General features: G+C 36.2%; 1 protein-coding gene across 18 annotated transcripts in view; it reads right to left on the reverse strand.

The window, feature by feature from the left end:
* rbfox1 (RNA binding fox-1 homolog 1) overlaps positions 1-19110 on the reverse strand; it is a 2577027-nt gene that overhangs the window by 41213 nt on the left and 2516704 nt on the right. For all 18 annotated transcript variants that reach the window (XM_039775112.1, XM_039775116.1, XM_039775111.1 and 15 more), the window contains one exon: positions 9165-9297. In XM_039775112.1, the coding sequence (XP_039631046.1) occupies positions 9165-9297 (133 nt within the window). The remainder of the gene's footprint in view (positions 1-9164; positions 9298-19110) is intronic.

Consider the following 19110-nt stretch of genomic DNA (forward strand, 5'->3'; position numbering starts at 1 on the left):
TGCAGGTGCCACCTGAACCTCCATTGAGGTTTGTTTCATTAAACAGAAAGAAAATAAAGTTAACAGGCGGTCAGAACCAAACATGATTGACTGGTGAAGGAAGCTGGAGTCTATCAAAAAAGATACATTTTATCAATAAATCACACAGTTTACTTTGTTTCAACCCTAAGTTTATATTTTCGCATAATCAGAAAACAGAACATAATCCTTTTAACAATTCACACTACTGTTTTAGCCTCAGGGATTTTAAGGCAATTAAAAATGAGTTTAGTCAATAAAGGCACTTAACATATAGAAAAAAGCCAGTAAGGATTTCTAAAAAGACGTATCTATATCTTTACTTTGTCAGTTCAACTAATGCCAAAGCTGGTAGCATCAGGCTCAAGGTAGATACCAACCATGGATGGGCTAATCCATCACACCACACACTCTCACACAAACTCACTGTCATTCACACCAGGCCAGTGTGGGCAACTGTGTAATTTTACTAACAATATATTATAACAATATTGTTCAAACCCATTACAGACTGTTTGTTGGGTAACAATGAATACTGAGAACTCCTTCTACCTACAGTAGGTGGCAACAGAAAAGAGCACATAGTCAGAAATACGTGCATATAAGCATTTGAATGATCGAGAATGTGCAGCATTTAAGAAATACATCAGATAATTTTTGTAAAATAAAATGAGTTCCGTAATCTGAATAAAATAGCAATATTTTATATAACACAAACTGAAATGTAACATTACTTCCTTCATTACTGTAAAAGCAATGTTACCTTAATGAACTTTCATTTTTTGTAAAGGACAGCTTCCTTATGCTATACATTAAAATCATATATAGCAGTTTTATTTTTTTTCTACTAAAATTATATGCACAAACTTACAAACAAAAGACATTATTTATTTATTTCATAAAGGATTCATCAACTTGAATCACCCCTAGTGTAGCTCACATTGTTGGCAGCCCCTTCATTACAATGTTCTCACTCATTAGGTGTCACAGTCCCAAGGTTTGTGGATCCTTCCTTTCAACAGTTTATTGTTTAGCATCCTAAAGAAATTTCTCTGTTTGCTCTCTACATGCAATATTTCATATTTTGCGCTCTTTTCTTAGCTTGCATTTTTATTATTTTTATGAAAAACTTATTCCTGTGCAATTTTTCAGAAATGCTTTGAAATTTGTGTGCCTCAAGCCAAATGCACTAAATCTTGAACTTTTAAAAAATGAATGCATATTTTGGGATTGCAAATGATTTCCAATTATAATAAAATGAATATGAAACTTACTCTATGGTTTTATTTGTTTCAAAGTAATCAAATATATTTAAAAGTATTCCTTTAATTTTAAAAGCTTCTCTGCCTAGTGGTAATATTATGCAATACACACATATATTTTTAATATTTATGTTGAAAAGCAAAGTTCATAAATTGATATTATTGCAATTCAGTTATAAATACCATAAGCAGAAACAAAAAAATTATATTTTAATTAACAGAAGCTTGAAAATGTACAAACATACTCAAATCAGCAGTCATTAAGTGTTCATTAGGCTAAATCTGTGTGTACTGGATGACAAGAATCTACTTTGCTAAATCAATGAACTGTACATTTTGATATGTTATCCAATTTGTACTCCATCTAGAAAACCTAAAACCAATTTGCATTGACATTTTTCAAGAATTGTGAACTTTGCATTGACTAACTATAACATTATTTTCAGCAAGGGTGTGCCTGTATTTTTGCAACAATGGTCTCTAACTTCTTCATCTCCAAAAATGAAGCAATACTTAACTATCCTTGTTTAGTCAAAACCAACCTCTCTTGGACTTTGCCTTCTGCAAAATGTTTAGTCAGGAAGGCAAAGTGGATATTTATAGTTATGTGAAAGAGAGGTATTATTAGTTTGCTTAGAATGAACTTATTCACTCCATAAAACACATTGTGCTAGGCAATGTCCCTCAATCTATTTACTTTTTTTCTTCTACTAGATGAAACAATTCAAGAGGAGTAAAGCTCTGGTCCTGAAACAAGAGGAATAGCGAAGGGTTAACTGAAATGAGTTTAAAACCTTTTTAAAACAGAATTTGAAAATGGATTCTTCATCTTTATTTGTTTTAAATGACTGACAGTTACTGTGATAAGCTCCCCATGTTTTCCTGTGTCATTAACGTGAGAAATGACCTGGCTCGATTTATTTGAGTCAATCAAACACTACAGCATCTGAAATCTCACTAACAAGACAGAAGTAGCTAATAATAATAATAATAATAATGTATTTTATTTATATAGTACATTTCCCATGCTCAAGGTGCTAAGAAGAAGAAACTTTAAATTGCATTTTCTAGATATACCCCTTTTTAAATAAGGGGTGACTTTGGAGGAGTTTCAGTGAAACCAATGGATCATTGTATATTTTGCTGTTACATTTTCTCCAGCGAAGACAGTTCATGATTACTAAAGCTACAGAAGAATGAAATACTGTTAATTAATGTTGACTGCAAATTCAGCAATGGGCTTTTCATTGCAGAGTTTCTGGGTTCGCCACTAACCTTCCTGAACGTTTGCTGTGTGGCCAGATTAGACTAAAGTTTATCCTCAGTGCCCCATGATGCTTTGTGAGGCCAGCATTACATCACAGGGCTGAAGTAGGTAATGCTGGATGGGACAGCCCAAAAGCATAAAACACTAATCCTAGTAGTGGGCACTGTTCCAGGTCCTCCAAAATTCTGTATCTGGTATGGATTTAATAAGAAATGTTTTACTGGTATGCTAAAAATTACAAGAAAACTTGCAAAATAACATTCAAACACAAAATGTAAATGCAGGAGGAAACTGAAAATGTGCTGGTGCATTTGTCTCTTAAAAGTAGTTGACTTTTTGTATGCCTTTTATGTGACCTACGTGAAATATGTGAGCCCACCACTGTGAACAGTGAAGTGTCCATGTGTTTTAGTATTGTGCTTATTTAGTAGCAGCAGCTGTGAGGGAGTTGGGGGGACAAAATAAACTACTTATCGATTTGAGAGAAGGGAGTATTGTTGCATGTTTTTTTAATTGAGAGTGGGATGCATGGTGGTGCAGTGGTCAGTACTGCTGCCTCACAGCCTAGGTCAAATTAAGGTCTACACTAATCGGTCCAACATATTAGAAGCACTTAAAATACCACTGCACCATTATACAGTAATTAACTCAAAACTAGTTCAGCTTCTTCTGCTTCATTGCCTTCAATGCATTTCACTAAGTTCAGAGAAGTTCCTGAACATTTCTATGATTTTGCCAAACCTGAGGCAAATCAAATTCAAAGGGGTTTTGCTCATCACTATTCTTCATGAATTCCTTTTTGAATCTAAGTAAAAGCTGAAATTAAGTTCAGTCTAAAGTAGCACAGAATCCTACTTTATACCTTAAGCAACCGTTAATATCCATGATACAAATTTAAACTGCTCAAAAAAATTAAAGGAACACTTTGAAAACACATCAGGTCTCAATGGAAAAAAAATACTGCTGGATATCTCGACTGATATGGACTGATATGGTATTGTGTTAGGAACGAAAGGATGCCACATTTATTTGATGGAAATGAAAATGATCAACCTACAGAGGGCTGAAGTCAAAGACACCCTGAAAATCAAAGTGAACAAATGATGTGGCCGGCTAGTCCATTTTGCCAAAATGTCATTGCAGCCACTCCAAATCGTACTTGGTAGTTTTTATGGCCCCCACATGCTTGACAAAATTATGGGAGAATGGAGGTCGGGGGCACATGCTCCTAATGAGATGACAGATGCTATCCTGGGGGATCTCCTCCCAGATCTGGACCAGGGCATCACTGAGCTCCTGGACAGTCTGGTGGTGTTGGATGGACCGAAACATAATGTCCCAGAGATGTTCTATTGGATTTAAGTCAGGCGAGTGTGGGACACAGTTAATGGTATCAATTCTTTCATCCTCCAGGAACTGCCTGTATACTCTCGCAACATGTGCACCAGGAGGAACCCAGGACCCACTGCACCAGCATAGGATCTAACAATGGGTCCAAGGATTTCATCCTGATATCTAATGGCAGTCAAGGTGCCGTTGTGTAGCCTGTAGAGGTCTGTACGTCCTTCCATGGATATGCCTCCCCAGACCATCACTGACCCACCAACAAACCGGTCATGTTGAACGATGTCACAGGCAGCATAACGTTCTCCATGGCTTCTCCAGACCCTTTCACAAATGTCACATGTGCTCAGGGTGAACCTGCTGTTATCTGTGAAAAACACAGGGTTCTAGTGGCGGACCTGCCAATTCTGGTATTCTATGGCAAATGCCAATCGAGCTCCACAGTGCCCGGCAGTTTAGCACGGGGCCCACTAGAGGATTTCGGGCCTTCAGGCCACCCTCATGAAGTCTGTTTCTGATTGTTTGGTCAGAGACATTCACACCAGTGGCCTGCCTGATTGAGGTCATTTTGTAGGGCTCTGGCAGTGCTCACCCTGTTCTTCATTGCCCAAAGGAGAAGAGACTGGTCCTGCTGATGGTTTAAGGACCTTCTACAGCCCTGTCCAGCTCTCCCAGAGTAACTGCCTGCCTCCTGGAATCTCCAACATGCCCTTAAGGCTGTGCTGGGAGACACAGCAAACCTTCTGGCAATGGCACATATTGATGTGCCATCCTGGAGAGGTTGGTCTACCTGTGCCACCTCTGTTGGTACTCATGCTACCAGAAGTGACACTGACTGTAGCCAAATACAAAACTAGTGAAAAAACAATCAGAAAAGACGAGGAGGGAAAAATGTCAGTGGTCTCCACCTGTTAAACCATTCCTGTATTGGGGGTCATCTCATTGTTGCCCCTTTAGTGCCACTGTTGTTAATTTCATTAACACCACAGCAGCTGAAACTGATTAACAACCCCCTCTGCTACTTAACTGACCAGATTAATATCCCATAAGTTTCATTGACTTTATGCTATACTGTGATTAAAAAGTGTTCCTTTAATTCTTTTGAGCAGTATATATAACAATGACACAGGAACAGTAGAAAACACAAAAAATGAACAAAACCAATGGTGCACATGGCTTTCCACACTACTAGTAATTTTCAAGAATATTGAACGGGAATATAGCTTCCATTTTTCTGACAGTTTAAGCTCTGCATGTCTTTACCATTTACAGTTTATTATCTAGCATTAATTAATGTGCCTGAGTTATACGTTATACATATTGAACCTGAATGTACAGCAATTAGGCTCTCAGAATATAGCTGCATATTTATTACTAATGACCGGCAATCCTTAATATCTGACTATATGGTTAAAATAAGCCACAGTAGTTTGAAGTAATGTACTCAGTTTCAAAATCTAAGGTACTTAACAATAGGGCTTTACTAAAACAAAAGCACATCAATCAGGTTTCTGCAACTTTCTTGATGGCTTATCTGAAAAAAAAGTATATTAATTTGATTGAGCTGCTGAAACTGATCAACAACCCCCTCTGCTACTTAACTGACCAGATTAATATCCCAAAAGTTTCGTTGACTTGATGCTATACTCTGATTAAAAAGTGTTCCTTTAATTTTTTTGAGCAGTATATGTATAATAATTAATTAAAACATATTCTATAAATTATTAACAGACAACAGAAATGTATAACCTTTCTATAGCAAACATCATTCCACAGTACTTTGCAAGCATAAAGTAAACTGGAAAAAAGATAAAAATCGATTCTTGAGGCAAGCTCTATCACCAAGCTATCAAACTACTATTTGCTTGTGCTAGTGCACACTCAGCTAGCCATCCAAATGATGTTTACCTGCATATCTTTTATTTTTTTTGTACTATGAGTCAAGGTTCCTTTTGTCATGACTTTGAGTGGATTTTTTATTTTTTCCATTTCTCATGGGCTTCTAAAATAATTGCATGTTTCAGATATTAAGGAATCTGGTCATCACATTGGTTTTGGTATCAGATGCATTTTTAAAAGTGTTTAAAATTAAATATATTCTCCTGCAGTGCTATCCTGTTTATGTTATGAGTGCACCTGGAATTAAGGACACACCACACCAGGTTGTATCATCATTGTGATGACTTACAAACCAGCAACATGGAATGTCCATTGTCGAACCTAATACTTGGAATGATTTGTTTGAGCATTTTAATTAATCTCTGGTACTGAACATTTTTCTATCCCTCGCCTATGATTTAATGTTTTGGCTTTGACTCTATTGATTTTTTTGGTTTCTGACATTCCTGCTACAATTCTCTATTTAGGATTTTTGTCTCACATCCAGGGCTGTGCTACTAAATATTGTCTTACCGGTTTTGACCTTGGCTAGTAATTTTTTTGATCCATCTACTAATTCTATCTCAAGAGAAGAGTGACTAGACTGATTCCAGGGATATGGAGGGGTTGTGAATTATGGGGAAACATTAAAAGAGCTGGGTCCTTTTCAGTTTAAGGAAAAGAAGATTAAGAGGAGACATGATTGAGGTGTTTAAAATAATGAAGGGAATTAGTCCATTGGATGGAGACTGTTATTTTAAAATTAGTTCAACAAGAACATGGGGACACAGTTGTTAAGGGTAAATTTCACACAAACACTAGGAAGTTTATCTTTATTCAGGGAACCATAGACACAAGGAATAAGTGACCAGGTAGCATGGTAGACAGTAGGACTTTAGGAACTTTCAAAACTAGACTTGATGTTATTTCGGAAGAATTAAGTTGATAGGAATGTCAAGCTTTGTTGGGCTGAAAGGCCTGTTCTCGTCTAGATTGTTCTGATGTTCTAAAATCAAAGCGACTGCTGCTCTATGCAGTCAGTACAGTAACAGTCACTATTGCTATGCCACTTCTTTTGGCTGGGAAGGTCCTTGGTTGCTTTTCTACATGAAATTAGAGAAATACATTAACAGACACTTTTCTGCCAGCTGGTTCAGATCAAAAGGTGCTCAATAACCATATTTAAAAGATTATGATCAAACATTTCATAAGAATCTACCATTATTTGCTCCATACAATGGTGACAACCATACATTGGACAGATGGGGTTCAATGGTCACTGCATGATCCTACTGTTTAGCCCTAAAATGAAAAATTATAGTTTCAAAGTCAGAGCACAAAACTTTGAAAACTGTTCCTGACTTTTGTTCCATTGAATGCATTGTGAATAGCAGCATCACTATGCACACTGGTTGTTGCCATGTTGCTGGTGATGGGTGAATCGTATGTTTGTTCCAGATGCCACAGGAATAAGAACTAGATAAGCAGGCTAGCAGACTGACAGTAATAAAAAAAAACTGGTAAGATTATGGAAATAAAAGAAAAAAAAGACATACAGAAGAGTGGTGGATGACAGAATTATCAGTTTAATAATGACTGTATGCACAGAGATTTTCAGCATTAATTTATTTTAAATGTCTACTATTTTCCTTTATATATGAGTTGGTTAATTTTTTTTCCTAAGTCCCCAGACTGAAGTGACCCAGAGCTCTTCTCACATCAATGCACATTTGTGTCTTCTCAGTAATTGTCTTGCCTCCAGTAGTAAATACTCAGACATTCACTGCATTTTAACGAAGTAAAAAGAAGAGCATTTAAAGCACAGGTCCTTAAGTAAGGTGGTGAAGCACATGTACAGTCGTGGAAAACAAACATTTGATTTGGTATGCTTTTTTTAAACATTTAAGTGAATACAATACTTCCTTTGGTGCAGAGTATTTCAAGTCTCCAGACAGAAGTGAAAAAAGGACTACATTAAATAAGAGTGTGTGTTTAATTTATAAGACTTTTAGAACTCCAAGGTTTGTGTCCCGGGTCCTCCCTGTGTGGAGTTTGCATGATCTCCCCGTGTCTGCATAGGTTTCATCCAGGTGCCCTGGTTTTCTCCCTCTGTTCAAAGACATGCAGGTTAGATGAACTTGCAATGCCAATGTTCCCTAGTGTGCGTTTGGTGTGTTCAGCCTGAGATGGACTGGCGCCCAGTCCAGTGTACATTCCTTCCTTGCTCCGTATGCTAGCTGGGACAGCCTTCAACTTCCATCACTGCAACCCTTGTCTGGATTAAGTGAGTTAGAAAATGACATGACATGACTTTAAGAATCGATCAGAATCACTTAAATCGTTCTAATGATTGATTTTTTTCCCTCTTTTACTGACTAAGATAAAAGATGTTTTTTACAATTTATTTTTCTTTATTACACTGTGGTTTTTTAATTATTCATTCTCTACTTACACTGTAGCTTTATACACCATTTAATTATTAAGTATGCTATTTCTCATTTAAAGATTTGCGGAGTAAAATAGATACTCATCAGTGCCTCGTACAATGTTTCACTAATTAAATATAGAAAGCATTCAAAATATGCTTTCTTAATAAAAGAAAACCCAGGCAATATTAAATATTGCCATCTTGAAGACAAACTGTTTATATAGTATTAAAGTGTACCCAAAATTTACAGCCACATCTAGTATTTCAGACTTCGGATTACCTCCAGTAGTGTTCCTAATTTTACTTTATAATAACGACACATTTTTCCCTCAAGTGTCAATATGTTTGCGATATAAATGTTACCATGCATAATGATTGATGACAGCTATTGAATTTAGTCTCATTTGAATTTGCTTAGTGGAATCATCATTAATCTTTAACTTTTTTTTCTCATTTTTAAACTCATGTTTTGTATTTTGGTTGACAAGTTTGCATAGGTCGAATAAATATGCGAAAAATAACAGTGGTAAAATGGGAAATCAAACTGCAATACATTTGAAAGGAAATAACAAAATAATTGACAAATGTTAAATACGTAATTGCAACGGCTTTTTTTCCCCGCATCCTTAAAAACCATGTTATAGAAAAGTTCAAAGAAAAAAGCGAACAAAAAGAGACAAATAATCAACTGAAAACAGTTAAATGCACCTTTTCCTGCTGCATTCAGTCTCTGCTAGGATTTACATAACAACATGTGACATACAAAATGCTTGAAGCCACCAACCATGACAGTACAAATTACAGTCATTTTTCATTACTCTGTGTAAGGTGCACATCTTGAGACATTTGGATTGGCTGCATGCTGTGTTGGTTTCTGTGTTGAAGCAAGACCAGCATGCTCTGCACTGCCACCACAAATGTGTTCAGATGGTACAATTGTAGGTAGGATGTTTAGCGCCTTACTCACCCGCCATAGGCTGGGATTGGGGGAGGGGGTGCGGCAGCACGGAACGTGTTGTAGACGGTGCGCCCCCGACCTCTTAGATGTGCTCCTCTGTATGCAGCTGCTGCAGTTGCAGCTGGATATGGGAAGCCAGGTACTGTAGGAAAAAAAGAAGAATCTTTAATTAATGAATGCATTAATGCTAAATTCAACAGAAGTATTTACCAGAATTAGAAGTACAGTATACCACCTAATACAAAAATCTGTTTTTTATAAAATGAACTACTTTACTGCGGTGGGCTGGCGCCCTGTATTTGGATTCAGCCTAAATTCAACAGAAGGTTTGTTTCCTGCCTTGCGCCCTATGTTGGTTGGGATTGGCTCCAGCAGACCCCCATGACCCTGTATTCGGATTCAGCGGGTTAGAAAATGGATGGATGGATGGAATGCTAAATTCAACAGAAGTATTTACCAGAATTAGAAGTACAGTATACCACCTAATACAAAAATCTGTTTTTAATAAAATTAACTACTTTACTGCGGTGGGCTGGCGCCCTACCCGGGGTTTGTTTCCTGCCTTGTGCCCTGTGTTGGCTGGGATTGGCTCCAGCAGACCCCCATGACCCTGCAGTTAGGATGTAGTGGGTTGGATAATGGATGGATGGGTGAATTACTTTAGCTTCAAATTACAGAGTTTGTATTTTTATTAATATAATTCTATTTTTAAGATACTGTTTTAAAAGGTTAAGGAATGCAACAAACTAAGAGGACTGCACTTTAATGCCATGGAAATATATTCACTATCATTTGGAAAAAATAGAAGATATTTGTTTTAAAAAATATGTAAAAAACGTATTTCTTTGATGTGTGCAGCTGTCAGATTCATGTGAGAATTGTGTGACTACTATTCTGAACAATGAGCGAATCTACACGCAAATGTCAAGGTTAGTGTAATAAAATGTAACAAATTTGGACATTTTAGAAGACAAATTATTATGATTTCTAAGGTGTATTGTACAGAGATAGGTTAACTGCTGAATTTATTTTAAATATGACAAAAACACCTGACAAAAGAACTAATGGAAAGAACAAAAACAATAATAATAATGCACACAATGTAAATTTTAGTGCAACCACAACCTTCTCTGACAAATGTCCAAGTGGAAAAAAAACAAATTTTTGTCAAATATAACGTTAATTTTAATTAATTTTTAATTCATTTTATCATCATACACTTATTATTTCATTCATTCACACCCCAATACAGTATATCCATTACTTTTCAACTATTTCTGCTCATGTAAAGTGTTACAGGTAACTGGATACCATTATAGTGATACTGTAAGGCAAAAACGAACAATGCAGAGAGCACTCAGTCACCAAGTCATACTCAGCAACACTGTCGATAACATACGGCTGTTTATGATGTGGGAATAAGTCAGACTACACATGGAGAGGGAACATACAATCACCATACAGAAGGTGCCTGGGCTGGGAGTCAATGATACAGTATGTCTCCTCAAGGCTCAGAAACAGCATTGCTAATCAAAACACTGTCCTTCATATGAAGCAGAATAACTTGAAGATAAAGTATGAGACATCTCATGATCTATTAAAAATAAGCATTATTTTTCTTATGGTTTAGCTTTACCTACTTTAACTAGGTTTACTTAATAGTTTACGTTCATCATCAGGCTTTCTTTATAAAATAAACTAAAAATAGAAACTCCACATAACTTCTTATATAAATGGAAATGTCTAAGTGAATGTCACTAAATTAATCTTAATAGGGTGATGACCGGTAGTAATGATACTTAAGAAGCTTAATTCAGGAGCCTGTGTGGGGGGAAGAGTATTGAGTTTTACACTTTAATTAAATGTAATAAGTATTTCATCAGTTTAAATATTAAATTCTAATAGAAACACCGAATATTAAATGGGGCTGATGAAAAATTGAAGATTTGGAGAAGCGTCACTGAGCCTGGGGAAGAAGACTACAGCCATTAATCTGCCCCCATCTACTGTCACCTTCCCATTCAGCCTGCAGGCTTTACAAGATCCCTTTCAGCGACTAGCTAGGTTTTTACACTAATTCGTTTCCCTCTTACAGATATAAATTTAAAACAACAATGCAGTTGGGGAATAGAAGTTAAATATGAAGTAATTTTCACCCAAAACAGTATATTCTTGTCGTACTGTATACAGATGAAATGCAAAGCAACTTTATAATTCTTCATTCAAAGAAATTATTTTAAATACTGTAGGATGTTACTAAATCACCCTAATTTTGTGTGCCTATGAACACCTTTGAAAACTATGCATTTTCACTTTTTATAAAAGATTTTACTTAACAGAGGGTGATGTGTATGGATGGTTTGACACCTAAAGTACTGTTAAGCTCAGCTAAGAAACATTTGGTCAGAAAGTAAGTCAATTTCAGCAGTGTTGTCTCAGGAGAGTGCTTAAATGTAAGTGGCAGAGAACATGGACAACTATTATATCTGTGTCATTCTGTTCAGACAAGGAAGACAACATATGATATGAAGACGATTAGTGAATTTGATAGCCTGAAGTGTAAAAAAAACAAATTGCTAAGTAAACTGACAACCATTTAAGAGGCTAACATTCAGAGGAACCTGTGAAGCTAAAGGCAAGAGTACCATGGATTCACATAGATTTCTGTGTCCTTATTATCAGAAGGCCCATTGCAAATCTGGTATTTGTAATATACAGTATGTGTACTGTACTCTGCATTTCTGCAAGATCCTTTGCATAACTTTTAATTACAATTAAAATAAAAGAGAAAACAGTCGATGTATTCAGGCCTTTTGGAGAAGTCTTTTTCAGGCAAACTGGAGTAAAAAGACAAATCTTATTTTAAGCACCTGTATGGCATTTAAACCTATGGTTATACCAAATAAAAAAAAAAAAAGAAATTAGTATTTCATACTGAGACTCTGTCCACTTATACTCAGTGCGGAAAGCTGTCAACCATTTAGATGGGTCCTGTGCCCCTTAAACAAAAATTTCAGAGAGGGTTTGTTTTTGACTACTAAAGGAGAGGGTAAATGACTACAATGATTAGAACAAACTAATAACAGTCATCCATATCTACCTGAAGCAGCAAACATATTACAACATTTTTTAAAATACCTGTTAAAGAAAATTTTAAATACAGGTTTACCTAGTACCTTACTGTCAAATAATATCTCATATTGCAGACCAGTAGAATTGAAGCAGAATCCAATATTACCTATAAGTGAGTGTTTCCAGTATACCTCATGAATAATTATGTTTGAATTTAGCATTATTTTTACTTTTTTATCAGACTCTTCCCAAAGACAACATTTTAAAGAGCTGGAGCCAGTCCCGACAGCAAATGACAACGGTGCCACAATATTTTATTTCCAATTCTTCAAAACTTTTAATCGATTTGTTTTTAGTAATATGAAAGTGCTGTGATGTATTTTTGGAGATTTTATACATCTGTTCATTTTAACTGCGGTGGGCTGGCGCCCTGCCCGGGGTTTGTTTCCTGCCTTGCACCCTGTGCTGGCTGGGATTGGCTCCAGCAGACCCCCGTGACCCTGTAGTTAGGATATAGCGGGTTGGATAATGGATGGATGTTCATTTTAAACTTTACAAATGAAACTAGCAATGAATAAATGAAATGCACAACATACCAACAAATGTAGAAGGGGGAAATGTGCAGAATCTTAGATACAGAGGATTTGTGCACCAACCTGTTAATTCAAAAAGCCTTCACTCATTACATATAACATGCAGCCATTTTGATTTAGCTGTTTGATTAAAAAAAAAAAAACCTTTTCACTACATTAGAGAAATTTGGGTTTGGCCCGAACATTTGTGCATGGATCAAACTACTGTATACCAATCCAGAAGCTTCAGTCTATATTAACAACATTTGCTCAGACTACTTTAAACTAGAATGCGTTACCAGACACGGATGCCCCTTGTCACCACTGCTATTTGCAATCGCCATTGAACCACTGGCGGTTCACTGTCAAAATGCTCATCACATAAAGGGGATTATCAGAGAGGGACTGGAACAGAAAATTTCCGTTGGCCATGCTCTCTTTCTAAGGGGTGGGGGTTGTTTTTATCCTATTTTTTTTTGTAAAAATTGATTTATTTGTATGGAATGATTACAATAAAATTAATAAAATAAAAAAAGACAACCAAAAAACAGCAAAACACCACAAAGGAAAATATCTAAGCAATTTCAGCTTTAGTATGATTGTCAATGCCAGACATGATGGTTTGAGGTGGTTCTGCTGCAGTCCAGGAATTGTAACACACTACAGTCCCTATATCACAGAAAATGGTGCAATAACCAAAGAAAAACTATAATATGTTACACCATGAAGCAGACGAGCTCCACAGCAGGCCACTATGGTTTACATTTGGCTAAGAAAAGGAAGATGACATTACTGTGAGCACATGATCACAAATGTTGACCAGTGACAAAGGGAAAATTGTTTGGTTTGGTGAATCTTCATTTCTGCTTTCACATGCAAATTATACAGTCAGCATTTGTCATAAAAAACACATGTTCCTTGATCCATTCTGCTTCATGTCAACTGTACAGGCTGGTGGTGGCTGTGTAATGACGTAGAAAATCTTTTTCTTAGCGCAATTTAGGCCTCTTTATACCAACCTAGGCATGATTTGAATGCCAGGTTGTACCAAAGGATTACTACTGACAGTATGCCATCCCTTTATGGTCACAGACTACCTTTTCAAAATGGAAATATTTCTTCTCATCAGAAAACACACAACTCAAGCTGGTTCCAGACATTCTAAAACAATTCTAAATTCAACTCTGAAACAAGTTATTTTTTTAATTCTAACCTGCTTAGTCCTGAACAGGGTTGTGGGGGTCAACTAGAGCCAAACCCAGCAAGCATAGGGCGCAAGGCAGGAACAAATCCTGGACAGGGCGCCAGTCCATTGTAGGGCAAACATAGACATACACACACAACCCACCTCAGCCACACACTAGGGCCAATTTAGGATCGACGATTCACCTAACCTGCATGTCTCTGGACTGTAGAAGAAAAATGGAGCACCTGGAGGAAACCCACACAGACATGGGGAGAACATACACACACCATGCAGGGAGGACCTGTACGCAGGACAGGTATTTACATATTCACTTTTGATCATACCAGGCAAACCAGAGTAGATACTAACCTAATAAATGTGACATACTAAATGATAAGAACCCACAATACCTTTCATAGCACTGAACTAAGCAATAAAAATATTGAAATTACCAAGCAAGTCTTTAAAATTGTGTTTTCAAAGATTCAGCATGGAGTGGTCAAATTTCAAAACTTCTTCTAAATTCTCAACTCACCTTTTGAGAAATAATAATATATAGTATTATACTGTACATCTATAGTATAAAATACTGATGACCATAGAAACACAAAATCACTTGCTGGAGTAAAGTCTCCTTTATACTGAGATGTTCAAGCTAGAAATTCTACACCAAACTCATTATGAAAGACAGTCCTACACCAGAATTCTGGGAATTCAATTTTAGTGCCTATTCACATGGTAACAATTTATCTACATAAAGGGTAACACATCAGGGCTTCAAAGATCTTTTTGTGTGCAATATCATCTCTGGAATGCGGCAGATTTACTTCAGGTTATAACAAATGGTTCTGGATAATAATAAAAGGGGACGGATTGGATTAATAATATAATTATTCATTAAAATGGAAAGCATACAAAAACACTGAGCTCTGCTTGTAAGCCTTTTAGCCTGTATTAATTCTTTTCATGTTTTACCATCGTACTTTTGATGAGAATTAAAGATGAGAATACACTGTACGAATATTTAAATAACAACTGAAATGATTTCCTTTTCATGAAGAAAGTCCACTTGCTGAAGTAATAATTCCCGCAATGAGTAAATCAGAGAAGTCCATTGCAGAGGAGTCTGAGCGAGTTATAAAAAAGAATGTAAAAGTTTTAGTGCTGTGGGACAGATAAAAGCTGAGCAGATGTGGTGCCCAACAGGAGGTGCTTGCTGTATCAAAGCTATAAAAGTATACAACAGCTTTATAGGGCAATTATTTTGCTCATTTGTTTTGTGTTTACAGTTTTGGAGAGAAGGTCCATATGCCTGGGGAAAGGTGTACCATCAACACTACATTATCGGAAGTAGAATTTCATCTTGTGCCTGCAACACCCTTCTTTTTAACAGATCCCCTTTAAAATATGTGCAATTCGAAAAACATTTTGACTTTATCTATTTTAAAGGTTATGCGACTAATTTAATATACAAATCCTCTGCTTTAATTGTAAGGGCTGCAGACCAACTTCTAATTTGCTGTGTAGTTTAGATATAACCTTATCTAACTGGACAGAGATGACACAAAGGGAACTGAAGGAGCGTGTAGAAAGAATTGTTAGAACATATGGCACGCTTTCTTATAAAGCACTGTGCTCATTTTCAACAGATTAGTTCAAATTATGGAGCTGTAAAAGAGAAAATGCGATGTGAATGTGAAACAGGTCGATTCTCTTCAGTGGTAGCTCAAAACACAGCTAGGGAGATAAGCTACTGGGTTTTGGTGATATGACACTGAATCCAAATGCAAAGATATTATATTACAAAAAAGAAACCCACATACATCCACCATGTTGGCGCACTTTTGGGGCTTCAAAATAGTTTTTCATTGCTAGCATTCATTAAAATGATTTGACCCTACCTTATTACTCATCAAGCATGTAATTCTACCTTTGGGAGAAAAGCTTCTTGTGTTATTATTATAATTAGGCGTACTTTTCTGTACAGCACGATTCAAGTCTATATTTCAGAGCAAACATTTCCAGGGGTTAATACAACTGGGAGCACGTTAAACAGTGTGCAGGCAAGTGGGGGGATTCCTCTGAACCACGGCCTTTACAAGAGGTCTTAGTTGACTCCCTATTAAACACAAGGCCGCAGAATGCCTCAGGGCCCCCAACACTGGTTAGGAAAATTATTCAGGTGTAGAAAGCAGTCATTACATGCTGAGCTGCTTCAAAGACAATTAAAGAAGGTAAGCGCCATTAGTGTGCATTTCAAAGGACACAGAAAAAAAAGCAAAACGGAAAAAGATTGGAGACCGATGTGCTTGGCACATTAGAAATAATGGCCACTTCTGATCGACTTTTGGACCTGAAATCCTAATGAGAGTGTCAGAAAACAACACAAAGCAACAAAGACCAGATTAGCACTTCAGTAGTTTGAAAGCAATTTACGCAATACTCAAAGTATACATCTAACTAATAATTGGATTTTCTATGCTTAGCTTTAAGGAATACAGATAATGGACTGTATTGTTATATGGAGTTTCAATTTGCATATTTATAAACTGTACAGAAACACAGAAGAACAAATCAACTTACAAAGTCCCTCTCTCTCAGGATGATATAAACACAAGTCTTCACACTTTTACTTCATCAGCCGGCAGATCATCCTAAGCATTAATTTTTCTTATACATTCAATTACACATTTTAAATTCATTGGGAAGCAGGAAAAAATGAACACCAGTGTGTAATTAATTTAACATGTACAAGTAATTTTTCATTGTTCATTTCCAGCATGTTATCTGCAACACTGACATTACAGCAAATAAATCTACTCTCATTTGTTCTTATAATATTCATTCTTTTCTCAGCTTCAACTGCTTGTTGCAGCTTCCTATTACAACATGCAAAACACTTGATAAAAATATTATGAAAGGCTGGCCATGCTTCTTTCTCCGCTCCGACACTACCTTTTCTCCATCTCCCTCTCTTCATGATGTTTCTCTGAAAGACAATAAATGAGCTTGGGATTGTCTTCATTGCATGCTGTGTGTTGGGCAATGTGTGATTAATTACCACTCCGTAAAATGACATGGCAGAAGGAAATTGACATAGACCTGATTAATTAACTTTTTATGTGAGGTTGCTACTTGCAGAATAGCTAGTAATTGAATCCTTTTGTACCAACTCACTCATCAGTTTTTTTTTAATGGGTAAATAAGCAGATTGTTTTGAAGCATACTAAAGTATTTCTTTTTAAATGTTAAATGTTTACATTTTTTCTTTTTATATTTATGCAGTCATTTTTTGTTCTTCAATAATACATTTTGGGCAGTATAAAACATATTAAAATGGACCTGGGATCTGGAAAAAGTATTATCAACTGCTCACACAAATACAAAAATGTAAAGCAATTCTTTAGTCAATTGTACAAAAGATCGGGCAATATTGGCTAAAAAAAGCAAATTAAAAATGCAAAATGACTTCACTAAATATTCTACATTTGAAGAAATAATGACATGAAATATGAAAGATAGGTTCTGGTATAAAATACTGGAACGTTTACAAACTGCACACCTAAGGACAAATACTGACCTAAATACTCAATAATAACTAATAAAAAACGTTGTATTAACTGTACAATATGTTATGATACTCAGTAGTGTTAGTAATTGTGATTTAACATATAAAATGGTATCATTTGGTGTTAGTCACCAATAGTACCAAATGCTACTGTATGTCTCATTCAATCATAATACAAAAGTATTCTGATTACATCTTAGTTTTAAGACTGACATTGATAGGACAACATTACATTTGCAGGCAGTTCACTCCATAGTTTCACAGTGATGTAGCTAATAGCTTTATTATATTAAGAGGCACGAGCCAAAGGTGCTGTTTCATTTGGCAAAAAAACTGTTTGTGGTGAAAATGACCACATCTGCCACTGGTAAAATATTTAACATCATTGGTATTCAGCTCTTACAAAATATTTTACTTCTTTTACATATTCCGTTAAAAGAATAAGAATTTAATTGCATAAATTGACATATTTTATTTTTAGATAGGCAAATGAAAGTGCTCTAAACAACAGCCACTGTTAGGTTTAATGGATTATATGTGACATGAATGTATGATCCTGTTTAATGCAATTCAGGGTTCCAGAAAGCCAAAGCCTATCATTAGTATATATGAATGATGAATTTTCTTTTGCTTTTCCAATCTTAGCAATAAACTCATTTTATAAAGTTTACTTGTTTTTCTTGTACTATACACAATTAGATTGGTCTTTTGTGTTGGAACTTATTCTTTATACGCATATGTGCCCTGGGTGTTTATATGGGGAGGTTTAAGTAGAATATTAGCAAGATTATGCAATGCATTTTATTTATTAAAGTTTTTATTTATTTTAAATAGTAAATAATGTTTATAAATTAAATATTTTAACATGATAACATTTTTAATAGAGGGAGTGAACCATTGGAACGTTTATCCATTCAGCCGAATATGACTCTTGGTTACTCTATGGATCAATGCTCTCCATGACTTCTGATCTCTTGTGGCTTCTTTCATTTCTGCTATGATCAGTCCAGTATCTTTCTTGATGATATCTATCCAGTGAGTTCTTGGGCAGCCTCTTTCTCTGTTGCCACTGTCCATTCCAAGCAAGACATCCTTCTCAAGCGAACTGCTACGCATGAAGTGACCAAATTAGAAGAGCTTTTACTTTGTTACCTTTGCCTCGAGTGAGAATTTCAGTTTGATCCGTTCCAGAACTGCTTTGTTTGTTATTGTGGTTGTCCACAGAATGTGTAGCAAACATCTTTAGCACCAGAGTGCAAAAGCATCAATCCTTTGCCTGTCTGCCTTTCCCAGCTTCCAGGTTTCGCAGCCCTATGTTGTAATTGGGAAAGCGATCACACTGACCTACATCTAGTTGCTCTTCCACCTGTGGTTCATCCTGACCATCACATTTCTTCCATGTGCCAGCCATCTCTTGAAGTGAAATCACCATTGTGATCAATTGTAGAACCAAGAATGATTAAATCTACATCCATCCATCCATTATCCAACCCACTATATCCTAACTACAGGGTCATGGGGGTCTGCTGGAGGCAATACCAGCCAACACAAGGTGCA

Source organism: Polypterus senegalus, chromosome 13, assembly GCF_016835505.1.
Source record: "Polypterus senegalus isolate Bchr_013 chromosome 13, ASM1683550v1, whole genome shotgun sequence".
NCBI classification, from domain to species: domain Eukaryota; kingdom Metazoa; phylum Chordata; class Cladistia; order Polypteriformes; family Polypteridae; genus Polypterus; species Polypterus senegalus.